Source organism: Stylophora pistillata, chromosome 2, assembly GCF_964205215.1.
Source record: "Stylophora pistillata chromosome 2, jaStyPist1.2, whole genome shotgun sequence".
In the NCBI taxonomy this organism is placed as follows: Eukaryota; Metazoa; Cnidaria; class Anthozoa; order Scleractinia; family Pocilloporidae; genus Stylophora; species Stylophora pistillata.
Window position 1 is genome coordinate 1561036 of NC_142520.1, and position 27966 is coordinate 1589001.

Consider the following 27966-nt stretch of genomic DNA (forward strand, 5'->3'; position numbering starts at 1 on the left):
TATCAGCCTTTATTAAAAACTAGATCATTGGATAATACAATTCAAGACTTTTTATTGGCTTAGCCATTATGGTATATGAGCCAATATACCATAATCTACAAATATGGTAAGCGTACGCGTCAGCTTAAAATCAAAAGGGAGCTAAAAAATCCGGTTTCTCCTCACAAAATAATAATTTCTTGGGGGCGTTTTAATAAAACAATTATTCCACTCGCGCTTGTTGGGTATGAGATGATTATAGCCAACGAGGCGCGTGGCGCCGAGTTGGCTATCTATCATCTCCTATCCAACGCGCGCTCGTGGCCGTGGAATAATTGTTAATTAGTTTTTCTTTAAGCACTTTTAAAAAATTTAAGCGTTTTAATTTGAAAACAAGATTAAGAAGAAGCCATTTTTGTGTCTGTGTTTCATGATTTTAACTTTATATGATTTTAATTTTTTCATAAAGTTTAAAAATTTCTGGATTTTTTTTTAATTTTGTCATATCAGTTTACAGATTTATTTCAGATCATTTTTTACAGATCACTTTTACAGATTAGTTTTACAGATTAGAGTTATATCTTTTTCACGGACTATTTCCGATTTTTAGGCCTTAGGGTTGATGATCTATACCACTCAATTACTATACTACTCGCATGGCATTATTGATTTAATAAATATTTGGTGAAGATCTACTGATAGGAGATTAAACTACATTAGACCGAAAGTAATTACAGTCAAACTAAGTGAAGCGTACCCCTTAAGATTACATTAATGAATTGAGCATTTGCAAATTGAACTCGCCAGTCGTTTTAAGAATGCAATAATGAATTGATTATTTGATTATTGAACCCGATAGCCGTATCCGTTTTGAAAATGCGCGGATCAATGTTCAAATTAGAAGTCCATTTCTGAAGTCCAATAAGATTGTTCTATTTGACGAGGAATCCTGAAAATGAACAAACTGCACTGTAAAAACACTGCGAAAACAGTCGATCGCAAATATTAACGAAAAAGTCTTGTGATGGCTTCGCCCGTAAACTATTTTATCGACCATGAATACACACAAGAATTTCTACAAGTTCGTCAAGATGTAAATTGGCGAAAAAAGCTCTCGATAACATTCCATTCACAACATTTACAAGAGGTTCTACACAACACTTGAACTCACCTTTCCCGCTATGTCTGACGCCATGTTCCGATCCATCCGTACGTGTTCGCATAATTCAATCAGAAATGGACTTCTGATTTAAACAATGATCCGCGCCTTTTCAAAATAATTACGGCTATCGGGTTCAATATTCAAATAATCAATCCATTGATGCATTCTTGAAACGGTTAGCGGGTTCCATGTTCAAATATTCAATTCCTTATTGCGCTCCTGAGACGATTCGCGGGTTCAATATTCAAATAATCAAATCATCAATGTAATCCTGAGGGGTACGCTTCACTTAGTTTGACTGTAACCACAACGTGGCGTCATTTATGACACTCCATGTATCCAAGTGTGATACCGCTGGCTTACTATAATAGTGGCTTCACAAATAGTTGCCGGCGGTAGTGACATGGCAAGGTTGATCTCTTTAGTCCTCAAAGTACTTGTTTCGTCGGTGTCATCTTCAGGCGAGGGATTCGCAAAAGTGATTGAAAATGTCCCTAGACTCTGAAGTTCGTAAGAGATCCGACATGTTCGAAGAAACTGGCCCAGATCCAGATCCGGTTATATCAGCGTCAGGAAGTACGATGAAAAACTCAACTTCTTTCAAAACCAATCGTAAGTGGCTTCTTTTTAACACACATTTGAACGCTGTGATTTATTCTTCTTGTTTTTGGGTTCAGATTGGAGTCTTACCGGTAAGTTAAAATATTTAAGGCATTTTTTACAATGGTGTTAAAGAGAACCTTGTTTCCCGTTTTTTTGTTCTCAAATTGGATCTCAAGGAAGGTGAATAGTTTTTGAAAGCCAATACATGTTAATCGTTTATCACGAAACGACAGGTATAGAGGAATTGGAGCAAGTTTATTCAGTCTGTTATAAATTCTTTGCCCTTTCCTTGGAAAATTATGCTCTTCTAAATCTACAGATTAAGAAATTTTTTTCTCGTGGTTGCTGTGGAGTTCTAAGTTTAGGCGAGAATTGAAAGTATTTCTTTTAGTTATCTGCTGACACTTCACGATGAAGATGAACAGTCAACATATGCCCCACGTGTTATCCAAAACTTATTTCAGATTAAAACCAGCATGCTTTCATCGGCAATTGCACCTGCCAGCAGAGGATGGCAGCTTTATGACACTTGTCATGTCAGGGGAAGCTAATCTTGAATTTGCCTTTTCTTTTCAACGAGCCACCTTGCGAACTGTCCTTCTCAAGCCATTCAGAAATCTTGAAAATCTCCTTGTTGTAGTTCTTGAAAATTTTGCCATGCAAAGGGACTTCTTACTAATTATTTTTTTACCACAATCTGCAGTAGTGTCATGATCTGATTGGCCAATTTGCTGTTGGCTATAAAGATACAGACAACACTGCTGGCAACAACCTGTTGTGCAATGCCTTTATTAACAAAAGAATCATTTTATTTAACATAGATATTGTGCTAAAAAAACAAATCAACTGTGGTTTAGTGTGGTCTATACCCTTCTCATAATGATATTGGTCATCACAGTTGTCAAAATGGTGACCACTGCTAAACCACTGTCAACTTGTTAAGTTTCCTGGGGGAAGGGGGGCAGAGGATTTAGTTGTCACAGTAAAATTTACCTGATCTTGACCCCCCTGAGGTTCTGTAGTATTCTAATGATTTCCCCTCATAGGCAGTGTAAATCTTCCATAGCTCTTCCTTTCTACTCTGTTAGCAACCACTGATCCCCATCCACTCCCCCGGGAAAGCATCTGATCTATCCTCCCAGTCTTTCACCCCACCCTCCTAGGGGATAAATAATGACTTATCCCAAACTCTCTTTGTTCTAAACCAGTCATGTCCGTTTTTGACCAAAATACTTCATAGGAAATATTTGGTGACCTGTGTGAGACATGGCAAGATTTGGTTTTTTAGGGTTGGTAGGTGTGTGCTACATGCATATTTCACTTCAGTCTATTATTTCCTCTTTATTAATTTTTTCATTCCATTAGTATTTATCCAAGAAACTTGGAGCTGACCCTGTAGTCTTTGGCTACCTTCAGACTACATTTGCCGTGGTACAGTTGTGTGGTGGACCAATATTTGGAAGATTTGGAGATATTTTTGGAAGCCGAGCAGCCCTGGTTTTGTCTTTCATAGGAGCAGCCATGAGTTACACAGTTCTTGGTTTAGCTTCAACTGTAAGCATGCTTTTTCTGTCAAGACTCCCATCCATTTTTATGCATGCAATGCAAGGTAAGTTCAGTACAGTTACCAGGTTGTCTATTGCAGTATGGAGATTGGAGAAGTTTTCCACCCACGTCCAGCAATTTCTGATTAAGATTTGATGGGTTGAGTTTTTTTTTTTTAATTCTGATATGGAGAATATTTTCCTGTTTCTACACACCACTAACATTTCTTAACCTTCTACTCCCTAACATCAGCATGCATATTCTCCATACTGTTCTCTATACATTACCTAAGGACCTTTTCACCCTAACATCAGTATACATATTCTCCATACTGTTCTCTATACATTACCTAAGGACCTTTTCACTCTAACATCAGTATACATATTCTCCATACTGTTCTCTATACATTACCTAAGGACCTTTTCACCCTAACATCAGTCTGCATATTCTCCATACTGTTCTCTATACATTACCTAAGGACCTTTTCACCCTAACATCAGTGTGCATATTCTCCATACTGTTCTCTATACATTACCTAAGGACCTTTTCACCCTAACATCAGTATGCATATTCTCCATACTGTTCTCTATACATTACCTAAGGACCTTTTCACCCTAACATCAGTATGCATATTCTCCATACTGTTCTCTATACATTACCTAAGGACCTTTTCACCCTAACATCAGTATGCATATTCTCCATACTGTTCTCTATACATTACCTAAGGACCTTTTCACCCTAACATCAGTATGCATATTCTCCATACTGTTCTCTATACATTACCTAAGGACCTTTTCACCCTAACATCAGTATGCATATTCTCCATACTGTTCTCTATACATTACCTAAGGACCTTTTCACCCTAACATCAGTATGCATATTCTCCATACTGTTCTCTATACATTACCTAAGGACCTTTTCACCCTAACATCAGTATGCATATTCTCCATACTGTTCTCTATACATTACCTAAGGACCTTTTCACCCTAACATCAGTATGCATATTCTCCATACTGTTCTCTATACATTACCTAAGGACCTTTTCACCCTAACATCAGTGTGTATATTCTCCATACTGTTCTCTATACATTTCTTAAGGTGCTGACAAGGAGAATTTGTTTAACAATCAAGAACTTTGTTAGTCACTGATCATTTTCTGTATTCTCGTGACCTTAATGTTTAATTAGGGAGTGATATAAGTAGAGATCAGATTCCAGTTACTCCAAGGGCAGTTAATATTCTGTTGTTCTTAATGCTGAGCATGTGATATTACTTTTCAAAATGTGTTGCCTATCAAGATTAAATCATTATTTTTCAGGATCACAAATGGTTGTCACAGATATCTCAGAAAAAGAAGGTAAGGCTACTTCCTGCAGCTTTGAATTAATTTGACTGAAAAAAAGAAAAAGGGCAAAGCATTTTTGTTGGATAATTGTCATCTTTTTGCTGGACAGTGTCATGGTCCATTGTTAGGCTCTGCTGTGAGTAGTGGCTTGGGTTTGAGCCCAAAATGTCATCATTTTGTATGGTCTTTGTATCCATTAAGGAGAATGTGGCTGCTGGCAGACTATGCCAGACTTACATTGATATTGTTAACTGCAGCACCATAGTGCTAGCTACAGTAGGGCTGGGGAAAATAAAGCATGAGAAAGGGGTTGGGAAGGGTTAGGGAGTTCCATGAGGAATCCGTGTTTATTTGAACAATGTGATACCTTGTAAGCAGTGCTTGGACTTAGAAAACCCGAATTTCGAATGCCTATGGCTTACTTTGCGTCCCAGACGCCTGCCAAGACCTCTATCTGGCATAGCTATTTGTGTTGTTTATCATCCTCCAGGTCGACCTGCCGATAGTCTCAAAGAACTGAATGACTATTTAATTAATACTACTGAACGTTTGTGTAACGAACACCCTGATCATGGTTTGGTCCTTCTTGGCGATTTCAACGATTTTGATTGCAGTAACTTGGTTACTCATCACAGTTTAAAGCAAGTCGTCCAACAACCTACCAGAGACTCTGCTATACTAGATCTCATACTAACGAACATGCATAATTTGTGTAGCAGTCCAACTACTCATGCCCCGCTAGGCTCAAGTGATCATAACATCATACTCTGGCATCCTAGCCAAGTGCACAGGCCATCCCCTGGGGTTAAATCCACTCAGCGCCTGGTACGCCACTACCCTCGATCTGGAATCGACGCCTTTGGAAGATGGGCTACTACACATGAATGGTTCATCGACCTTGGACCCAGCCCGTCTGTTGACGATCTAGCATCCTCGTTTACTATCCAACTAACAGACGCCATTGATCGGATTCTCTCCGTAAAGACCATCAAGCTGCATCGAACAGATAAGCCATGGATAACTCCTGAACTCAAGCTCATGATTAAAGACCGACAGAAAGCATTTCACAGCGGCAACATCCCAACCTGGCGCTCTTTGAAATACAAAGTCCAGCAAGAAATAGGGAAGAGGAAAAAGTTCTTTTATAAGAACAAAGTATGACACCTAAAGAAAGATGACAGCCGCAAGTGGTGGAACTTTATCAACCAAATGTCTGGCAGATCTGAAAAGCCATCCCTTATTTCACTGGAGCATGACGGGAAAATCATGAGCCAACAAGAACTCGTCAACAGTTTAAATCGATTTTACATTTCAGTTAATGCGGACATACCGCCACTTGACAGTAATCTACTACCAGCTTTCCTCCCTGCTGAGGCAGAAGCCCCATTTGTGCAACCCCACAAAGTCTGCAAGATGTTACTTGCCATAAAAGCCTCCAAGGCCCATGGTCCAGACAACGTACCCTGCCGCATTGTCAAAGAGTTTGCTTATGAACTAGCTGAACCTATCACCACCATCTTTAACACATCACTCCAATCTGGCATTGTACCAGCAGCCTGGAAAGAATCTAATATAATACCCATCCCAAAAGTACATCCACTTATGGATGAGGGCCACACCAGACCAATTTCGTTGACTCTCTGTCTGTCCAAAGTCCTTGAGGATTTCGTAGCTACATGGTTAATTGACGATGCCAAGGATAAAATCGACCCAAATCAGTTTGGGTGCCTGAAGGGAACTTCAACTACTTATTGTTTACTGGACATGATTCACACCTGGCTTACGTACCTCGACTCACCCGTGCGACACCTCCGCCTTTGCTTTCTAGATTTCTCTAAGGCTTTCGATCTTATCGGGTACAACGTACTGATAGAGAAGCTTCTGGGCTTAGGGGTTCGCATTTTTTTTAATACCGTGGATAATAAGCTTCCTGACTAACCGTCGACAACGTGTTAAGTTACCTGGCTCTATCTCTGACTGGCTTCCAACAACAGCCGGCATCCCCCAGGGAACAAAACTCGGTCCAATATTGTTCCTGGTGATGATAAATAACTTGAACATCTCTGACCCAGAATCCTGCACTTGGAAGTTTGTAGATGATGTATCGTTGTCTGAGGGGCTCTTAAGGAACAGCACCTCAACCATCCAAACAAGTCTCAATACTGTCGCCTCTTGGAACTCCAGTAACTGGATGAAACTCAACGCTAAAAAGTGTAAAGAAATGCGGATATGCTTTCTCAAGGAACCCACAGAACTCCCTCATTTGAAGATCGGCGACTAACAATTAGAGCTTGTAACTTCACACAAAGTACTTGGCCTGGTGATTCAGAATAACTTAAAATGGAACAATCACATTGAAGCTAGTGTCACCAAGGCTTCTAAATGCCTACACATACTCAGAGTACTCCGTCGAGGGGATGTGGAGATGAATGATTTAACCACTATCTATATCTCACTGATATGATCTGTTCTTGAATATTGCTGTGTAGTATGGCACCACGCCCTCCCCTCCTACCTTTAACAAGAGCTAGAACGAATACAGAAGCGTGCTCTTAAATTCATAGTACCTACTTTATCTTACCCAGAAGCTCTGCAATTCCTTAATTTAAGAACATTAGTTGAAAGACGTAGTGAACTTTGTGTTAAAACTCTTGAAAATATCTCAAGAGGAGGGCCACTTTTTAAACATCTCCCGAAAGAAAGGACGCAAGTGCATCAGTATCAATTGAGGAACGCTAGCAATTTTTCAGTGACTAAATGCAGGACCGAAAGACTGCGCCACAGCTTTTTCCCAAGGACTATTTTAGCCTTCAACAAATAAGAGTTTCTTTTTATATATATTTGCATACCCACATAGTTAAATGTTAATTCTTAATTATTTAATTAATTATCTTTATTTCTAAAGCCATTGTAGCCCAGTCCTTATCCACGCATGTAATTTTATATATTTGTTAAATAATTGTAACCACATTGTAAATCAGATTTTCTGTGAAAATGTGAGAAATAAACTTATTTACCTACCTACCTACCTTCACATCTTATCAATCAGGGCCCAGTTGTTTGAAGGATGGATAAGGCTATCCACTGGACAAATCTCTCTCTGGTGGATAGCACAGTATGTTTTGCAATCACTTATCTGCTGGATGCACTTTCTCTATCGGATAGCATTATCCACCAACTGGACCCAGAGAAATATGCTATCTAGTGAATGAGTGTTTTAGAACAAAATGTACTGTGCCATGCACAGGATGTGATTTATCCAGTGGAGAGCATTATCCAGCCCTTAGACAACTGGGCCTCTTGTCTAAGGGCTGGATTTGTTTTTGACCTTTTGGGGGGGGGGGGGGTAAGTGGTGATGGTATGGAGGGGAGGGGTCAGAAGAGAATAAACAATCAACATAAGTTGCTTTTTGAGAATTTTTAGGACAAACACCAGCGTGATAATCTGTTGAGCTTGTACTTTTGTATGTTTTTTTTAACAGGTCGTGCAGATGCTCTTGGCAAACTGGGTGTGTCTTATGCCATTGGCATGGTGATAGGTCCTTTTGTTGGAGGTCTCATCACAAAGAGATATGGAGAACAGTCTGCGGCATTCTTTGCTGCAACATTTTCCTTCATTAGCATTATCATCTCACTTCTTTTCATCCCAAGAAATACGAAAGTGTTAACACAGGAGGAGAAATCTGCTGAAAAGCTTCAAGCAAGTAAGTTAATGAATTTGGTTCACCCAACTTGTTTCGTGGGCAAAACATTTGACTTTCACAGTGTCACTCTCCTTTCAAGAGTATTACAGTCAAACTAAGTGAAGCGTACCCCTCAAGATTACATTAATGAATTGATCATTTGGATATTGATCATTTGGACACTTGAACCCACCAGTCGTTTCAAGAATGCAATAATGAATTGATTATTTGATTATTGAACCCGCTAGCCATATCCGTTTTGAAAAGGCGGGGATCATTGTTCAAATTAGAAGTCCATTTCTGAAGTCCACTAAGATTGTTCTATTTGACAAGGAATCCTGAAAATGAACAAACTGCACTGTAAAAACGCGCGAAAACAGTCGATCGCAAATATTAACAAAATGAAAAGTCCTGCGATGGCTTCGCCTGTAATCTATTTTTTTCGACCATGAATACACACAAGAATTTCTACAAGTTTGTTAAGATGTAAATAGGTGAAAAAAGCTCTCGATAACATTCCATTTACAACATTTACAAGAAGTTCTACACAACACTTGAACTCACCTTTCCCCCCATGTCTGACGCCATGTTGAAATGGTTCCGATACATCATCACATGTTTGCCTAATCCAGTCAGAAATGGACTTCTGATTTGAACAATGATCCGCGCCTTTTTAGAGAGAATATGGCTATCGGGTTCAATATTCAAATAATCAATCCATTAGTGCATTCTTGAAATGGTTAGCGGGTTCCGTGTTCAAATATTCAATTCCTTATTGTGCTCCTGAAATGATTTGCGGGTTCAATATTCAACTAATAAAATCATTAATGTAATCTTGAGGGGCACGCTTCACTTAGTTTGACAGTAATGGTTCCCAGCAAATTGTCAAAGAAGTCTGATGAAATGTTGGGAGGTAACCTTGCAATGGAGTGGCGTGTCATCCAGGGGGGATTTCTAATTCTTCTAGTTGTTTCATGTTATGGAAACTTGGATAAGCTCTGGATGGGCCTCTCAGCTCAAGTACAAATTTGACTCTTGAACTCCCATGAGTGACCAAGATAGAATTTCTCCTCACAATATCAATACAATATCAAGCAGAAAAGTGGCAAGAATGAACAAAAACATCAACCAGACCATTGGTTGATCCAATTCAAAATTCTCCAAAGTAACATCACAAGAATTGTATGGCAGACAGCGAGGAGAATTACTAGTAAGATCATGGCAGTGAAAGAGTTAATTAACTTACCTGAACAGTTCAGCAATACCCACTGGCATTCATACCCATGGGTGGAAAAAGGCATTGTGTGAGTGAATTTTCATGCCAAAGAAGCCAACACACTGATCCAGCCAGATATCAAACCCAGGCCCCTTGAGCCACAATTAATTGTACTTACTGTCAAGCCAGTGATCACTCTATTGTGACATAATTTTGTCATCCTAGAAGTCACTTAAAATCAACTATGAGTTTTCATTGACCTTTGATAACATTCATGCTTTCCCAAGAATCCTTAGGCAGCTAATGCCAGAAAATATGCATATCCAATCCTCACATTATCCATACAACCTGTACATGTACTTCTCCTATCCATGCTTTAAAAAATGACCACAACAGACCAAGAAAAATTTCACAGGTTGTAACACCAAGGAAAACCCATAATTTCCTTCAATAAATGGTGCATGTAAAAGAGGTACATTGTATAACAAGTTTTTCATCAACGTTACTGCATGATGGTTTTGCTTTCTTGCAGATAACAAGGAACAGCCTGAAAGTGTTTTCAGTATCAAGAAGATCCTGGAACTTTTACATATACCTACTGTGTTATATTTGATAACCATCAAAGTCATCACAGGGATCCCATTTGGAATTTTTCAGTCTATGTTCTCTTTAGTGTCTATGGAATTTTTTAAGTTGGAGCCTCAGCACAACGGCTTTGACATAGGATTCTTATGATGTTAGTGTGGAGAATTTGGAATGGTAAAGTTTAAGTCTGTTTACGAGCCTAGTGGCCCATCAGGCCGGTGCTTAACTCCGGTTTCTGTAGCGTGAAGGGACTAGGAGTATCTCTACTCCCCCCTGGATGGAATGCTTGTCCCTTGCAGGGTTACCCCCCAGCATTAAATTTGCCGGTACCCATTTAAACACCTGGGTGAAGAGAGGCATTGTGAGAGTAAAGTGTCTTGCCCAAGAACACAACACAATGTCCCGGCCAGGGCTAGAACCCAGACCACTCAATCCGGAGTCGAGCGCACCATCCATGAGGCCACCGCGCCTCCACAGGAGAATTTGGAATAGCATCAACTAATAATTAATTATTAATAATTTTGCTTTATTGTCATTACTTCTCTGCTTGGTATTGTATTTATATGGTAAGGAGTAACTATGTCTTGGTCACTGCTGGGATTAAAAGGATTAAGATAAAGACAGACAAAGCAAAGGCATTATTGTAAGCATTCTTATTTGATGATGGTTCTCATCAGTCACTTGTCTTCTTACAGATCATGGTTCATAATAATGAATTATTCATTTTTCATGTTTTTGCCCTTAGGTTGTTCAAGGACTTATTGTGGGTGTCTTGTCAAGAAGATTTAGTGAGCCTTTTCTGTTGAGAGGTGCCATATGTGTGATAGCATTGGCTTATGGGCTTTTGGTAAGGAAATTAGTGAAATGCATTCAAAAGTTGTTAGAAAACACCCCTCAGGAAAAAGGCCAGGCCCTGGTTGTTCAAAGGTTGGATAATGCTATATACTGAACAAATCTCCATCCCATGGATGGTGCGGTATGTTTTGCTATCGCTTATCTGCTGTTTATACAACTGGGGATAGTTATTTTCTCTACTGATGTTGAGGTTTAAGGAAAAAGTGAAGGAATCTTAATCTGAGAGCAGGCTCTTACTGTTAGTACTTTCACACAGTGTTTCTTTGCCTGTGAGAAGGTTTGATGTCTTAAACAATGCATCTATTAAGAGTAATATTTTATTCCATTAACCTTCTTTTGTGACTGTATAAGTTTTTTTTTCAAGTTCACCCACTTTAAATATATATATTTTTTCTATTCAATCATTTCCTTGCAGTACATGGTGACAGACATTTACCAGTTTTGTATTGTGATCATTCCAATGGTAGTTGGTGGGACAACACTGAATGTCATTACAACATCAGCGATGACTAAAAGTGTCAGTCAGCAAAACAGGTGCTGTGTTAGGTCTCTCCATGGCAACCAACTCCCTTATAAGAACTGTTTCCCCAACCATGGGGAGTATCATGTACAAGAATTATGGTTGGCCTTCATTTGGCCTCTTGGGACTTGTGGTCAATGCTATTGTTGCCATATTTTTATTTTACCATGGTAAAGACTCATTTTAGTTACCAAGCTTAAGATTCACTCACAGATATTGGTAGAGCTTGAGTTGAACTATTTTCATGTACATTAACATTTTTACTGTTGCACTGGTTGGTGGTATCATAATTTATTTTTTAGAGTGCTAGAGAAAATTTTCCAGGGTTTGTTCACCTTTAAACTGAGATACACAAATATTTCTTCACACTTCTGTCTGTGGCTGCTAAATTTAAAGGCATACATGCCTTTATTTTAATGTGCTCTCAGGAAGAATAAGATATTTACAAGTAATTCCTCTTGTTCACATATAGTCTATCGGTCAATAATTACTCAATTACTTACAAAATATATTATCAATCACTAGACAGAACCTCGACACAGATTCCCTTACCATCCTTGTGCCACATTCTGCTTGCCACATTGATTCAATATTGGAACAACATATTTCCTATGTTATTGATATCATGTGAACAGTACTGCACTACTTTGGGTTACGTGAAATTTAACTGGCACCACAGAAACACTAACATAATTTTTTAGTGTCACAGACTTAGTGAAATAAAAAGATTCAACATTGTAGAGAAAAATAGATTTACCATTGAAGAGGTTAAGATCTTGTGTCTGGGCATCTTGTAAAATTAATTTAATCTTTCATTCATAAGGAATGACAGTTTGAAAATACAATTTCAGTAATTTTCCTTGTATGAATAACAAATGAAACTGAACTAATTCTAGACAGAGAAAAAATGGGATGGGTTTTTGTTGATTTAAGCTGTGCATCATTACCAATATGTACCTGTTAAAATGCCTCCTTCAATCAAGACTAAATTATTAAAGAAAATAAGTTCCTAATCGCTAAATGATAAAATCCTACTACTACTTTAAAAATTATTGAGTTGTAAAGGTCACTGAGTTGCTGTCTACTTGTAGTAAGTTTTTGAATAGAACACTTCCAACCAAAACTGAACTAAAAGTACTGCTTCTGTTGTGTTGTCACGCTTCTAATGCCCACCTCATGTGACAGAAATATTACTCTCTATACATCAAGCATAAGGAGAGAGAAGGTTCATGCCATTAATTCCCAATCACAATAATAAACAAAAAAAACACTTTTGCTTGCATTACCTACTTAACTGAGCAACTGCACACCAACCCCTCCCCTGACCCAAGAGCACTCAACTCATAATAAGATTGAGTTAATGGGGGAGGGGTAGGTGTGCAGTTTTTCTCAGATACTGACCTAAATCTGATGTAAACATGATGATTATAATCGCATCAATAGTGTCATGACTGTTGAGTTTTTATCTGCAATCCTATTCCGAGGCAAGTCCAGCTACAGAATTGAATTTGGAATGAAAGAATGAAAAAGAACTGGACGTTAGCTCTTGACCTTTTTGGATGATTTTTTCAGTTTCATGTAGCACGAGTGGCACATGCGGACTGGTGCACGGATCCCAAGGCGGCTTATTTCTGACTCATAGCTGCTACATCTGGAAAGCAAAGGAACAGGAAATGTTCTTCAATAATAAACTAAGATTGGTTGATGGGGGCAAACTAGTCCTAAAACACGAGTTCCTTTAATTTTTAACTGGAACACATGCAAATCACAATTTCTGCCAGCGAATACCAAAACTGTCTAGAGTATAAGAAAAAACCTGTAGAAAGCGAAGCCAAAAGACTATCACTTACCTCACACTTGTGGCACCTCTCAATGAATTTGAATCTTATTCCACAACCTGAGCAAATGTCAGATGTCAGCAAATTCATCTTTGACCCAATGTTTAGCCATTTGCCCTGCAAAAATATATGCGAGATATCAACTGAAAAGTCTGACTACAACAATTGTTACTGACTACAACAAACTCCATGAATCTGTGTCTATGACATGTGATCAGCATTGATATGCATTTATCAGCATGAACAGTCCCTACCAACGGCGTCAGTCACAGACCAACTATAGATTCGCTCCCAAAGTCACCAACATGAACATTAGTATATGATGGTACATGGTTAGCAAAACTTGATAATGATAATTCATGACACTTATCATAATTTTGTATAATTTATTCAAATATACAACAATTGACCATTAAGTTTAAAAATTTATAGTAACTGGTGAAATGGGTTGACGAATTAAGAGCAATTATTTCACAGAGAGGTTTACCAAACAGTTTCAAAGAGAAAAGATTTCTGCTTAACTCTGAAATGGTGTCAATGACACCCAGACTTTTTGGAGTTATGTTTGAGGTCAGCGAATCAGTCATGATCCCCCTGAGAAACTCGAATACACATTTCCTGGTTGGGTGAGAGATAAGCAGGCTCTGGGACGAGAACACAGGCTCAGATTCTGTTCCAGGCTCCCCCTCATTCTCACTATCTGATCCAAGCTGGATAAAAAGAAAAAAAAAAAAAAACCATTTCTTAATCATTTGTCTTTCTCGTAAAATTCAGCGTTCCCAAGCAGTTATCAACTGACTGTCAAGAAACAAAAACCAATGTTATCGTTACGGCTAATCAAAACAAGGGATAACACTCATCTGCCAATAAGAACTCAGTCAAGTAGAAAGCGTAGGAAAACGAAGTGACCAAGCCCCGATTGGTATTCATTTTACGTCTGACTGGTTGTGAGGACAGCTCAGGTTTCCAGGACCAATCACAGAGCGAGTCAAAACAAATACAAAGTATTCCCAGAATAGTAATGACACTCATTTGAAAGCTGCTTAAAGGAAACAAAAACTTCTAATTTTTTCATTCCATCACAACACCTCTTGGAATTTTAGTAAGTTTCTTCTCTTGGGAAACAAACGAGCGACAAGCCTCTGGAGAAATTCTTGTGAGGTGCACGCTGTAGCAAAACTTGAAATGTTACGATACAAGTAGAGAAGGAACTGTATCAGCGTCACTGGACATTCTCTGAGCCAGGAAATCTCTGTATCTTGCCAGGGCTGTGAATATAAAAGTTCTTCGAAGGTATTTGGAGGTTTGCCCCACTTCGACCTCAAATTTTTCAACTCGTTTCCTGACGACATGATGTTTCTTTTCTGACGAAATTATACTTCGTTTCCATCAACACGCAAATTGACTATGCTAAACTGGCTGAAACCAAACGGAGTCAATCTTTGGAGACTTAATAGGTCACACGCCCACGACTTTTTAGAAAGGAATTAGGCACCTTAAGCAAACTATGACGGCGAGGAAAACGAAGTTGCGGCAAAACATAAAATCTAATGGGCAAAACAGTAGCTTTCCTTGAGGTTCCTTTGTGCAATTCTTAGCCGTCCCCCGCAAAACCGAAAAACAACGTGAATTCATCCAAATTTGCGTGGCCTAAGGGCAGAAACCCCAACGGAAAACTATTTGAGTTTTTATTTGGAACTCAACGCTACTGAGATATATTATGCTGAAGTTGAGGTGTGGCGCTCTAGGAAACGGTAACCACATCCAGCAATTCGCGAAATACTAGTTAAATAAATTAATTTTTCAATACGCGTCTTCCACAACTTTATTGTCCTGATTTGGTTTGTGGTCCTTATTAATGAAAAGGAGACCTTTCGTTTTAGAATCAATCGCAGCACGTGACGTGCTAAACTGGAATTAATATAAAGGATGTGTTGAGCCTAACTTGCGATGTTTAAGTGAAAATCACCGTTACAACACCTTTCAATTTCACTCACCTCGTTAACCATGCTGTGCGCCATTGCCTACAGTAAGTGAGTTGCGGATCAGTACATGTTGTACGAACCAGGTTCCAGGGGACTGGGGGTGGGGAGTTTGACTCCTGAGGCTGACGGAGACCAGAACACAGAGTACAAACTTTCCCAGTCAAACTGCGCACCTGAATACACATCTGAAAGTAAAAAGATGCTGTTTTGTCGAAAATCATGACACATTGACCCGATCCCGAACCCGGAGCTCTTGATTCAGAGTACAGCGCGCTGACCATTACACCACTGTAACTTTCACTGGCCAGCCTCTCAATGTTATTGCTCTTAAAAATTAAATCAGTTCATACCTGCCACGACATAAGTTGTCTTCTTCAGCATGATGACAGTACCATCCAAACAGCTTCCACTACCCAGTCCCTCTCGGAACCTCTTGAGCGCTGGCACGCTGCTGAGCATGGTAACTAGTATGCGAGTTACACCTACCACTGTGGTGTTATGGAGATGGGCTTGTGTGAAGAGAAGGGGCCAATCAAACCCGAGAGTCTCCTGAACGGCATCAGCAAAACTATAAAGCATAGAATATTTGAAGGAAAAACTTACTTCAAAGCTGAACAAAGTTTGTTTAAGAGCGATTTCAGCCGAGTTATCGGGTCCTGTTTTAGAAGAGGAGTAAGTAAGTAAGTAAGTAAGTTAGTTAGTTAGTAAGTAAGTAAGTAAGTAAGTTAGTAAGTAAGTAAGTAAGTAGGTAAGTAAGTAAGTAAGTAAGTTAGTTAGGAAGTAAGTTAGTAAGTAAGTTAGTAAGTAAGTAAGTAAGTAAGTTAGTAAGTAAGTAAGTAAGTTAGTAAGTAAGTAAGTAAGTAAGTTAGTAAGTAAGTAAGTAAGTTAGTTAGGAAGTAAGTTAGTAAGTAAGTTAGTTAGTAAGTAAGTAAGTAAGTTAGGAAGTAAGTAACTTTTTTACCGCAGGGGAGGACATCCATCACAGAGTAATGTCGTGCGTGGGAAATTAATGTCTCCTACCCCTAACCATTTCTTGATGTTATAGAAAGGTATCATATTCTTCTCAATTGTTTTAAGACATCGAGTGTTGGTCCGGCCGGGACTCGAACCCCCGACCTCCCGCACAACAGTACAGCGCTCTATCCATTGAGCTAACTGGGAGGCGGAGTGGGCTCACTTCCCGAACAACGGCTGGTTATCGGGCCTACATTTATGCATCTTGAAAAAATTGGCCGCTCACAGTTTGCAATCCATGTGAATCTTCTCCATCATTGGCCCTCCTAGCTCCTTCTTGGTTTATTACGACTCCTTTTGTGTTTTACTTTTTTATCAAACTAATATTTTATGGTCTCCTTCCAGCTGATTCAATAAATCGATAGGACTTTAATCAAAAATTCGGAAAAAACTTCTATTAATTTCTGTTGTCTCACCCGTGATCCAGTTCACCTCCTTCAGCGTATATCAAGCACAGAATCAGCTCAAGCATCACATTACGTAAGCAGATGCGCCGTGGTCACAAAATCTCCTCTCCCTCCTCCCCTTCAGCAGTAGTAGCTTTAGGTGATGACCCCAAGTCCAGTTTCAATTCGTTTTTGTTCGAAGGATGCGCGGGTAGAGTGGACACTAGGAATTGACCAAACCTGAAAACAAAGACAACAAAATTCAGCTGAATTCAAGTCTTGTCAAATTCCACTCGAATAGAAACTTACGAAAGTACTTTTTTATCAATCAAGAAGCTTATACATGGATCACAACAGTCGAGTATTCACTTTTCTCGTCGAGACAAATCAACCAGTAAACTCATTGTTTCCAGCAGCGTTACTTTTGTTGTAGCCAATACCCTGTCAAAACCCTCGAAGGCTTAAGCCAGAACATAAGCATACCACGCATGCAAGAGCTATTTTCTTTTGGATGGGTTAAGATGGGACACTAAAAACTTGGTGTTTACATTTTTGTTAAAGAAAAGGAACATCAACTCTCAAAAGAATCCAATGAGAATAAAAACCCTTCCGATTCGTCCGAAATAAACTCAGACGGAGGTATTTTGTGGTTTATTCTCCATGTTGTCTGAATAATTGTAAGCAAAGATAGATTCCATTGGTGCCACAATCACTGCAGTCTCCTTCGCAGCAGTTGTTTGGTCTCGTCACGCAGTGCGCTCTCTCTTCCCCATTGTGTGACGAGCAAACAACTGCTGCATACTCTATCTCGGCCCCTCAGGGGTGGGGTAAGATTTGCCACGCGCCTATAACCTTAAAATAGACATATGCTGCTGATTCTAATTCTAAATTTGGCTGCTTCACTGTTCAAAGAAACAAAGCGCTCAAAGTTAGAGTCGTGGTAAGTACGATATTTAATTGTTGACGCGCTGTGTTAATGTGACTACTAATCAATTTTCCAATACACATTTCAACGCCTTTATAACCAGAAACGCTCTTGCATAGACCAGTTCTATATTGATTCCTATACTGACATCATAAATTGCTATAGCGCGACGTCGTTCGGCATAAATTCCCTCTATGTTTTAAAATGCTTTTCATAAGTCCACGAAGAACAAATCTCTTGCGCATTACAGAATAAGTACTTCTGGCGTGTTAAGTCAATTCGTTTCAATCAAATCCACCTAGCGTTTGCATAACAATCACAACGCCTGTGTAAATTTAATCCAATAGACATGCCTTATCTGTGCCTAAAAACGTCTTGAAAAGTTTACAAATGCTAAAAGTTCACATTGTGTTGCACGCGCGGGGACAGTTACCTTCAGCAATAGGAATTAATGTTCAGATTCAGAAAGATGGTACCGTTGTTGGTAAATGGGTGAAGTAAGGCCATTCGAAATTGAAATTTTTTCGACGAAAAATTGATCACAAGAGCGAGATTCTCCTCATAAATTCTCCGTTTGGTCACGTTTAGTTTTAATGTTCACTTTATTTGTGTTCATTTACGGGGAAGATGGTGAGCGATTGATTTTTCAGGTTCCTAAACGGCTTTTGTTTTTTGCTCTTTTATAAATCGAACTTAATCTTTATACTTTGTACCTGTTGTTCCTTCTTTGGTTTATCAATGTTAATTTTTTTACCAATCAAGTATTCACGTCTTTCTTACAATAGCTATTTGCATTTATCTTTGTTTTGCAGAGAAAGTTGTATTTCAGTTTCTTACTTTTGGTTTCATCAGTCATACGGCTCGATAAAATCAAGACACCCTTCTTTTACAAAAGATTAGTTGTAAAAATATAAATTTAGAAACAGTCTCTTCCCACTTTGCAAAACTGAAATGTTTTGGACTGAAAATTCAAAGGCAGAGGACTTAAACCTCGAAATAATCTTAGATTTTGGCAAAGATTTGTTGACTTAAACTTATCATAGGTCCGCAAAATAACATGATTTACTCAGCTTTACGCCTTCAACTTCCATGAAGTCTCTTTTTCACAATGTTACAAGTGTCTCTGTAAAAACTTTTAGAGAATGAGATGCAGCGTCAATTTAACATCGCCCAGTTGATAAGTGTTGTTAATATCCAACTACAGTCCGTACAGTACAAATATCACGCGATATTTGTGCTACAGAGAACCGGTTAGACCGGTTTTCTCGCATCGCGCAAGCGAAGAATTGGATAAAATTTGCAAAAAAAAAGAAATGGCGGACAATTTAAATCATATTTCCAACGACGAAGAGTAGATCTAAGTTAAATGTTGAACCAAGTTTATTTGATAAATCGTACGATGAAAAACAGCGAGACGACCGGGAAATTTCTTCATACATTGAAACACCGACAACGCGCCAATTCTATTCCGCTTCGCATACTTCTGTCACGCTCTCCTTGTAAAGTAAATATCCGCGAAATGCGCCCGCACTGAATAGCAATTTGGCGTGTTAGATAATAAATAGCTTATTTGACGTTTTGTTGTGTAGTATCGCTGACTATTTTTACGCGTTATTTATATTTTGACTCACCCTACGGGCTCGTCAAAATATGGCACAACTCGTAAAAATACTCAGCGATACTAAACAACAAAACGTCTAATATTAAATAAGATATATTTATTCTCCAAACTGTTGGCTGAAGAATAGATTCATACTACAGGGAGAAGTTGCACGTTAAACAATTCTTCACTGTCAGAGTCTGAAAGTTCAGGAGGAAAGGCACACACACGACGCATGATAAGGAAATTCTGATGTAAAAAATTCAAAGATGCCATGTTTTTTTATTGAAATTTTGGGGAAGTTGAAAAGAGAGGTAGATTTGTTCTCGGTTTCTAAACGAATTTTTATTTACCGATTAAGCTGTTAGTTTTTTTTTTTTATTTTTTTATTCACGCTAGTAAGTGTTACTCATTTCTGTTTTGCAGGGAGAGCGTTAATTCAGTTTCTTAATTTGAGAATCTTCAGACACACGATCAGAATACTAAACCAGACACTTCCTTGTTTGAACGTAAGAACAAAAAATTGAAATAAAAAGTTTTCATTCCTTTCCCCCTTTGATAAAAATTTTCTTCGCTATCCCAAACTAAGCCTAACAGAAATCAAATTCAAGAAAAGCAAATTCTGATGCAAAAAAAAGCGCTACAATTTTCTCCAATACACCTTATGTGTTCGAAACTGAAAGTCATGCTGATACATCTCTGGTCCAGAGATTATCAGCCGCAGTTTTACTCTCTTTCTTATTCTTTATATGTAATTTTTGGACCGATCAAAGTTAGCGGTTTGTTCTTACGTGAGGTGCTTGCATTTATCGTTGTTTCTTGCGGCTTTCGGTCTTATCACTCAAACAGTTAGGACTCTCAACAAAGAGTGTTTATTTTTGAAAAGATTACCAACTGAAAAACTAAATTTAGTAAGGATTATTTTTTTTCCCGCTCTAAAAGAAAAATATATATATATATAGTTCGGGTTGAAATTTGAGGAAATTCAGCGATAGAAGAGTTCTAAGTCCAAACAATCTGATAACATTTGTGAGGGCCTACAAAATTGGACTCTAATTTTGCTTTGATTACACAATATTTAAGGTCTGCGTCATATTAACCCTTTGAATTTCTGACCTTTTCAGAAATTCTTCTTTCCAACCCCCTCACATTAACTTGTTGGTCATTTCAGAGAATTTGGTGTTGTGTTAAGAAAACATCATCAGCTGACATGTTTTCTTGTCGCTTGTTCACTGAATAATATGTTGATATGGGAAAGAGGAGCCACATGTTCCTCACTTCTGTAACTTGAAGGTTTTAAAGTTCAGACAAAGCGCATTTTAAACCACAAATTTCTTATCACTGATACGCGAGCTCCAATATTTATTGAGATACCATTTGGGCAAACTGTGATGCAGGCCATCTTTCTTATGCTTTAACAACGATTACTTTTTATCAACAACTTACTGATAAGCGATCTCACACAGGCTCTTTGCATTCTTCGTTGCTTCGCAGAGAAAATTTGAAATCAGCTTCTTGATTTTGGTCTCCTACCTATCCAGAGATCTTTTCTTTTTTTCAAGGTGAGTGGCTTAATATCTAATTCTGAAATATTATGCGCTAGAATCTTTAAGATCGAAACTTGCTAATCACAGAGATGACACCCCCTGAATGATGAGTCCGTTTACTTTCATCACTTGATTACTGTGTGATATATTGATATTTTAGGGAGAAGCTACATGTTCATCATTTCTGGAATAATAGAAAATGAGAAGATCCCGTATGTTATTTAATAAATCTTATGGGCAACCTAGGAAACAATCTTTTCCATCGTAGGGTTTTCTTTTTTATTTATCTTTAAGGTCAATTTTGATGGTTTCTCCTCATCAACCGTGCCTGTAAACTTTCTTGCACCAGCTATTTGCATTTACGTTTGTTTGTCTGGGAAAGTCTCATTTCTTTTTCTTACTTTAGTTTTAAATAGACACACCGTAAGCCAACTGAAGAAGACCTGCGTTCTATTTTCAAAGGTGAGCTTCTTTAGTTTCATTTTCCCTGAATAAAATTGACATTATTATTTTCCGAAACAAAACATTTAGAGAAGTTGGTATACGAGTTGCTGAAGTGACGCGAATGTAATCGAATGAAATGCAAAGATTTTCCTTCGTCTAAAAACAAAGCGTTTTCAAAACGAGTGAGCGGTTTAAGCGCTGGGTAGAATCTTTTGCTCTTTGCCCTCTTAAGCTGCATGCGAATCAAAATATTTTCAGTTTTGAAAGTAATTGTTGGGTAATCATTGACAACATTATTGTTCTAATTTCGTACATCTCAAATTAACAAAAAAAGCGCGTGTCTAAAACTGATATAATATAATTTTCAATTGGATAAAAGATGGTGAAACAATGCTAAACGAAGAAACTTCTTATCTACTCTAAGATTTCAGTTGCTGAAAATCTGATCCAGTATCACGATAGAATTTTCCAACTTGAGCTGATTACTCGGCTAAAGCGAATGGCAGGGCGCGCACATGCGGACGAAAAATGCACGCGTCCAAGATGAGTAGGGGAGGAGAACTTCTCTATAAAGCCACAAAAATTGTTCTGCCATTTCCCGTTCACAATGAAATAAGTGACAGCTGGCGCTTCCATCGTCTCTCCTGATTGACATAACAGAAATTATTTCCTTCAAGAAAAGTCCAAATATTTCTTCAAAACTGAAACATACGAATCAACGCCATTATTGTAATTTTCAATGTCAGAGAAAACCCATTTTCATAACTAAAGGCGTGATTCAAGAAATTTCTCTCCTGTTTCAGCTGCAAGGCAGCTCAGCGAGCTCTAGAGGCGTGAATGTGGCGAGGACACGCGCGAAACGCTCGCGATCCGTGGAGGGCGCCGACTTAAACCATCTCATCCTATTCCGCCCTATCACTAAATGACCACTAGAAGTTCCAAAACGTTACCTATCTCTCAGGGAAAGTCATTTTCAGGCAATAAATGGCGACCAGATTCAGTAACAGCTAATTACGTGGGATGTAATGAGTTCAATATAAACACAACACATTTGGTAAATTAACCGCTGTTCTATTGGTGAAACGTTTCTGATAGCAATATCCAAACCTGTTCCACGATTAGTTGAATTCAACCCATCTGATGCATTTAGAATTAGTTTGAACAAAAGAGTGAAAAAGGCAGGTTGTGCTCAAACATTTCTGAAAAAGGAAAGAAAACAAGCACTTCCCTAAAAAAGCCTAGGGACTCCTATATTTATCATTTTCATTTTTTAAAAGTTTCCTTTCTTCTGTTTCCTTTTCCACCACAACAAACAGGAGAGAACCATAATGAGTGACGTTGCAGAAATTCTGAAATCAATCCGGATAGGTTTAGATGTCGCCATATTTCTTCTCAACACTGATCGTGACCTGCAAGCCACTGAGTTATGTAATGAGTCTGCTATTCTACTTCAAAACCTTAACTCTGGTATTGGCCTTGATATTACCAATGTACTTTTCAATGCGTACTACGCCATCTCTGGTTACACAAATGCGGCAAGATATGCAACCAATCTTCTTTACACGTTCCATCGCGCGGGAATACTAACAAGACTACTGGGAGAAAAATATGAAGCACAAACCCGGTTTTTAGAGGCTAAGCAACTTTTCAACAGCGCACTCACCATCGCAAAATCGATTGGCCACACACGAGAAGAAGAAGCAATGGTTCATGATAGACTTGGGTGTGTATGCTATAACCTAGCAAAAATGCAGGAGGCAAAAAAACACTACCGAAAGGCACTTGACATCGTAATAAAAGTTGGCGATGTACAAGGAGAAGGGGCAACTAACGGAAACCTCGGAACTGTGTTTCATTCCCTTGGCGAATCTCAGAGGGCTAAAGAATATTACGAGAAAGCACTTGACATCGCTAAAGAAATTGGCGACAGAAGAGGACAAGGAACAGTTAACGGGAACCTTGGAAATGTGTTTGATTCCCTTGGCGAATATCAGAAGGCTAAAGAATATCACGAGAAAGCACTTGACATAGCGAAAGAAATTGGCGACAGAAGAGGAGAGGGAACAGTTAACGGGAACCTCGGAAATGTGTTTCATTCCCTTGGCGAATATCAGAAGGCTAAAGAATATCACGAGAAAGCACTTGACATCGCGATAGAAATTGGGGACAGAAGAGGAGAGGGAAGAGTTAACGGGAACCTCGGAAATGTGTTTGATTCCCTTGGCGAATATCAGAAGGCTAAAGAATATTACGAGAAAGCACTTGACATCGCGATAGAAATTGGCGACACAAGAGGACAGGGAACATCAAACGGGAACCTCGGAACTGTGTTTTATTCCCTTGGCGAATATCAGAAGGCTCAAGAATATTACGAGAAAGCACTTGACATCGCGATAGAAATTGGGGACAGAAGAGGACAGGGAATATCGAACAAGAACCTCGGAACTGTGTTTGATTCCCTTGGCGAATATCAGAAGGCTAAAGAATATGACGAGAAAGCACTTGACATCGCGATAGAAATTGGCGACAGAAGAGGAGAGGGAACATCGAACGGGAACCTCGGAGATGTGTTTAATTCCCTTGGCGAATATCAGAAGGCTAAAGAATATTACGAGAAAGCACTTGACATCGCGATAGAAATTGGCGACAGAAGAGGAGAAGGAGCAGTTAACGGGAACCTCGGAACTGTGTTTCATTCCCTTGGCGAATATCAGAAGGCTAAGGAATATTACGAGAAAGCACTTGACATCGTGATAGAAATTGGCGACAGAAGAGGAGAAGGAGCAGTTAACGGGAACCTCGGAAATGTGTTTCATTCCCTTGGCGAATATCAGAAGGCTAAAGAATATGACGAGAAAGCACTTGACATCGCGATAGAAATTGGCGACAGAAGAGGAGAGGGAACAATTAACGGGAACCTCGGAAATGTGTTTGATTCCCTTGGCGAATATCAGAAGGCTAAAGAATATTACGAGAAAGCACTGGACATCGCGATAGAAATTGGCGACAAACAAGGAGAGGGTGGAGAGTGCCTTCGTCTTGGACATGCTTATCATGGGCTTGGAAAAAAGAAGCAAGCTAAAGAATATTTGGACAAAGCACTCAGCGTCAGTTTAGCAATTGGTGCCAGAAACCTAGAAGCCCACGCTACTTCTAAATTAGGGTCTCTATTTGCTTCTGTGAATGACAATGAGAAGGCAAAAGAACATTTTGAGAAGGCGCTTACCATCAGCAGAGAATGTGGCGATAGAGGACTCGAAGCACGCATTTACGTAAAACTTGGAGAATTTTCCCGATCGCTTGGTGAATATGGCAAGGCAAAAGATTGTTTAGAGAAAGCGTGCTCCCTAAGCAGTCAAATAGGAGATAAATTGTGCGAGTTTCAATGCCTTCTCAGTATTTCTATGCTAAAGCTAGCGCATTCAGAGATTGTGGATGCAAAGAAACACCTCCTTCAATGCATTGGAAAATACGAACAAATCAGAACTTCTCTGAAAAGAAACAGTGAATTTAAAATGTCTCTATTAGAGACACACGGTAGTTCTCCCTACCAGCTACTCACTGTCATGCTTTGCAATACTGGAAAATTTCAAGATGCTCTTTATGTTGAGGAGCTAGGACGAGCAAGAGTCCTCGCAGAATTCATGGCAGACAAGTACTCTCTGAAAAGCCACATCTCAGCTGATCCACAATCATGGTTTGGGATTGAAAACATCGTGAAAAGAGAAAGTAACAGTGTTTTTTTGTACATTTCGTACACAGAGCGGCAAGTTGTTCTCTGGGTATTAAAACCAAATGGAGACATTTGCTGTCGAGCAACAGACCAAGTGAAACTGAACACTCTTGATGCTGAGCAAGTTTGCGATGTGGAAGGAATTTTCAAAAAAACCACCTGCGGCTTCGGCGTTTTACCCGCAGCGAACTGCGAAGACAGATCCTTGGATGACAACGTGACGACATCTCTTCGTGAAGAGAGCCGAGCAAACTTGCGAGGTGACGAAACCAAAGATACCGAAAGAATTCATCACTTGTGCTACCAATGGATCGTCGCACCCGTGGTACACTTACTTACAGAGCCTGAAATCATCATTGTGCCGGATCGATTCTCTTACCGAGTCCCATTTGCTGCCTTGCGTGATAAACCAACCGGAAAGTACTTATCGGAGAAGTACAGGATACGCATCGTCCCTTCTCTAACAACTCTCCGGCTTATTCAAGAATGTCCAGCGGACTATCACAGTCCAACTGGTGCACTGGTTGTGGGTGATCCTACAGTTGGCAAAGTGCATTACAATGGACGAGATGCTGACCGTACACCATTATTCAATGCAAGTAAGGAAGCACAAATGGTTGGTCGACTGCTGGGCGTTCAGCCTCTGTTAGGAAGTCGCGCAACAAAGCAGGCGGTACTTCAAGCAATACCTTCAGTGAGTCTGATACATCTTGCCGCACATGGAAATGCCGAAAGAGGAGAGATTGCCCTCTCTCCTCAATGTACTATTGAGGGTACTCCAAAAGAGGAAGACTACCTCCTGACAATGTCCGACATTGAAGGAGTTCAAGTGCGAGCTAAACTGGTTGTACTCAGCTGTTGTCACAGTGGGCGTGGATTAGTTAAAAAGGAAGGAGTTATTGGAATCGCTCGAGCATTCTTAGCATCCGGTGCACGTTCAGTGTTGGTAGCATCGTGGGCCTTAGAAGACGAAGCAACGTCGAAGCTCATGAAAAATTTCTACAAACACCTTGTTCGTGGAGAAAGTGCCAGTGAATCTCTTCACCGGGCCATTCAATGGTTGAGAAGCAATGGTTTTCCCAAACCTTCCCAATGGGCTCCGTTTGTGTTGATAGGGGATAACGTGACATTCGATTTTACGGAAAGTGGGTAAGTCCGATATAACGAGCAATTTTCTATACTAAACTGAATAGCACATTTAACTTTTTCACTTGACCTACTTGTGGTTAGTTTTGTTTGTTTTTTTCTTTTTGTCTTTGTCTTTCATCCATAAAATGTCAAAAAAGAGAAGATGACTTCATGTAGTAGTACTCGGTGCCGGAAGATTTTGATGAATCGCTTCCTAAAATTGACCTTGAATTAGAGTTTCGTTTGTGTAGAACTTAGTCAGAAATAATTTCTCAAAGTCGATACGGTGCTAAACGCTATGAAGGGAAAGGCAATCTGAGAAACTTAAGCTAACTCTAAAAAAGTTAACTTTATTTCGTAAAAAATGAACAACAATAACAATTAAATGATAATCTTGAAGTAGTTTGGAAAGTTTAGGAAATCAATTCTTTATGCTTTAAACTTGAAATAGTGACAAATGTCTAATGTTTGTTTTAGGAAAGATGAATTCAATGAGGACAACAATGAGCCAGAGAGGAAACAGAATGACCACTGATCCTACACAAAGATTCTTCTTCCTGCTGGTTGTCTTAAAATGGACTCTGGTATTTCTTTGCATTGACGTTTTTCGTTTTTTTTTAAAGTCAAGTAATAGTCTTTGCATGCTTTTGTAAGCATGCTTGACTCGAAGGCGAGCAATAACGAAACCTGCAATTCAGCTGTTAGATCTATTAAGTATATCAATAGGGAGGTAAAATAACTTAGAATGGGAAGATTGAATGCAGGAAGTTGGCTATATGTTTAAAAATGTGAGAGTGTCGGAAAAGTTTTCACAAACTCAAAATGAATTCTTGATCTACATAGCTATGATTCAGTTTTCAATTCTCCCGTAGGATGCAATTGTGATAATCATCAAAGTGTGATAAAAACTGTACACAGGTGCACGAAAACAAAACAAACTAACAGAAGAGGGAACAGAAAGTGCCCAAATAGTAAATAAAACAATCGAGTAGAAAAGAGAAGAAACAGCGCGCGAAATATTAACGCAGAAAAAAAAAAAAAAAAAAAAGGGCAGGAAAGAGAACAGCGGGCAAGAAATAACTGCAACAATCAAGCAGGGTACAGAACTGCGCGCGCTACAAAACAATCTTAAATTTAAATGGAGAAGGAAGAGACAGATCGCAATACGTTAAAAAAAATCATCAAAAATAGAGAAGATGAGATACAGCGCGTAAATTGTAGAGATAAAATTGGGAGAAAACACTGCGCGAGATGCTAATGCACTGATCAAACACAAGAGTGCAAATAGAAGTGACAATCGGCCAGAATCTAGAAAAAAAAAGGCCCTAGATTCTAACGTAAAAAACAAATATAAATTGGAACAAACAATGAGGTAGATATTAACTTGGAAATCAAACAGGGAAGAGAACAAGGAATTTGTGAGATTCTTACGCAATATTCAATCAGAAAGGATAATGAACTATGCAAAAGATATGAACAAAAGAACCAAACAGAGAAAAGAAAAAAAAAACGGGGTGTAATATATTAACAAAAAACAAAGGTAAAGAGAAGGAACAGCGGACTAGACATTAAGGAAAACGTCAGTTTGGAAAAAAATGAACAGATATTGTGCGAAACATTTAAGCAGAAGTCAATCAGAAGAAGTGAATAAAAAGTGCGCAAGATACTGATGTAACAAACAGTGAAAACATAGACATGCTAGGTATACAAGAGGAATTTTTTCGGCTAGGTGGGTTCAGTTGGAACAATGCGTGACTGATGTTTCGATCAGTAGAAAAGACAATGAGCAACGGAAATATTGCGTTATTTTATCTTAGAAGAGAGAGGGGAAAAAATCTTTTAATTTAAATTAAATAAACTAACACACACGTAT

General features: G+C 38.9%; 3 protein-coding genes and 1 long non-coding RNA gene across 8 annotated transcripts; 2 read left to right on the forward strand and 2 right to left on the reverse strand.

The window, feature by feature from the left end:
* Nucleotides 1-32: 32 nt before the first annotated feature.
* On the reverse strand, nt 33-1391 carry LOC148736607 (uncharacterized). Its single transcript, XR_015996289.1, has 2 exons — nt 1151-1391; nt 33-928 (listed from the first exon to the last, which is right to left on the reverse strand). It is a non-coding gene; the product is annotated as an uncharacterized LOC148736607 (long non-coding RNA).
* A 3-nt stretch (nt 1392-1394) lies between these two features.
* LOC148736608 (solute carrier family 67 member A1-like) lies at nt 1395-12639 on the forward strand. Of its 4 annotated transcripts, none has more exons than XM_088747647.1 (7): nt 1395-1833; nt 3110-3353; nt 4608-4646; nt 8117-8338; nt 10066-10292; nt 10864-10965; nt 11389-12639. In XM_088747647.1, the coding sequence occupies exons 1-5, from the start codon at nt 1630-1632 to the stop codon at nt 10266-10268; spliced, it is 912 nt and encodes a 303-aa protein (XP_088603773.1). In that variant the 5' UTR covers nt 1395-1629; the 3' UTR covers nt 10269-10292; nt 10864-10965; nt 11389-12639. The 4 variants fall into 4 exon arrangements, with proteins under 4 accessions (XP_088603773.1, XP_088603774.1, XP_088603776.1 ...); XM_088747648.1 differs by having other exon boundaries at nt 10066-10269; XM_088747650.1 differs by lacking the exon at nt 10066-10292.
* Nucleotides 11870-20821, reverse strand: LOC148736609 (WD repeat and FYVE domain-containing protein 3-like). Of its 2 annotated transcripts, XM_088747672.1 has the most exons (6): nt 20688-20821; nt 16747-16956; nt 15667-15884; nt 15329-15501; nt 13344-13448; nt 11870-13144 (listed from the first exon to the last, which is right to left on the reverse strand). In XM_088747672.1, the coding sequence occupies exons 2-4, from the start codon at nt 16800-16802 to the stop codon at nt 15377-15379; spliced, it is 399 nt and encodes a 132-aa protein (XP_088603798.1). In that variant the 5' UTR covers nt 16803-16956; nt 20688-20821; the 3' UTR covers nt 11870-13144; nt 13344-13448; nt 15329-15376. The 2 variants fall into 2 exon arrangements, with proteins under 2 accessions (XP_088603798.1, XP_088603797.1); XM_088747671.1 differs by lacking the exon at nt 20688-20821 and having other exon boundaries at nt 16747-17359.
* On the forward strand, nt 20684-27965 carry LOC148736610 (uncharacterized). Its single transcript, XM_088747634.1, has 4 exons — nt 20684-20803; nt 21195-21250; nt 22549-26114; nt 26571-27965. Exons 3-4 carry the CDS (start codon nt 22561-22563, stop codon nt 26626-26628), a joined length of 3612 nt encoding a protein of 1203 aa, XP_088603760.1. The 5' UTR covers nt 20684-20803; nt 21195-21250; nt 22549-22560; the 3' UTR covers nt 26629-27965.
* Nucleotide 27966: the final 1 nt, after the last annotated feature.

Bases quoted from the DNA above. Each gene is read 5' to 3' on its own strand.
- LOC148736608 (XM_088747646.1), top strand. From the start codon at position 1,630: ATGTCCCTAGACTCTGAAGTTCGTAAGAGATCCGACATGTTCGAAGAA. The intron at 1,834-3,109 runs GTAAGTTAAAAT...TCATTCCATTAG, and splicing joins TTCAGATTGGAGTCTTACCG to TATTTATCCAAGAAACTTGG. The intron at 4,647-5,124 runs GTAAGGCTACTT...ATCATCCTCCAG, and splicing joins AGATATCTCAGAAAAAGAAG to GTCGACCTGCCGATAGTCTC.
- LOC148736609 (XM_088747672.1), bottom strand. From the start codon at position 16,802: ATGCTTGAGCTGATTCTGTGCTTGATATACGCTGAAGGAGGTGAACTG. The intron at 15,885-16,746 runs GTGAGACAACAG...TATGCTTTATAG, and splicing joins GGAGGTGAACTGGATCACGG to TTTTGCTGATGCCGTTCAGG. The intron at 15,502-15,666 runs GTATGAACTGAT...TTTTACTTTCAG, and splicing joins GACAACTTATGTCGTGGCAG to ATGTGTATTCAGGTGCGCAG.
- LOC148736610 (XM_088747634.1), top strand. From the start codon at position 22,561: ATGAGTGACGTTGCAGAAATTCTGAAATCAATCCGGATAGGTTTAGAT. The intron at 26,115-26,570 runs GTAAGTCCGATA...TGTTTGTTTTAG, and splicing joins TTCGATTTTACGGAAAGTGG to GAAAGATGAATTCAATGAGG.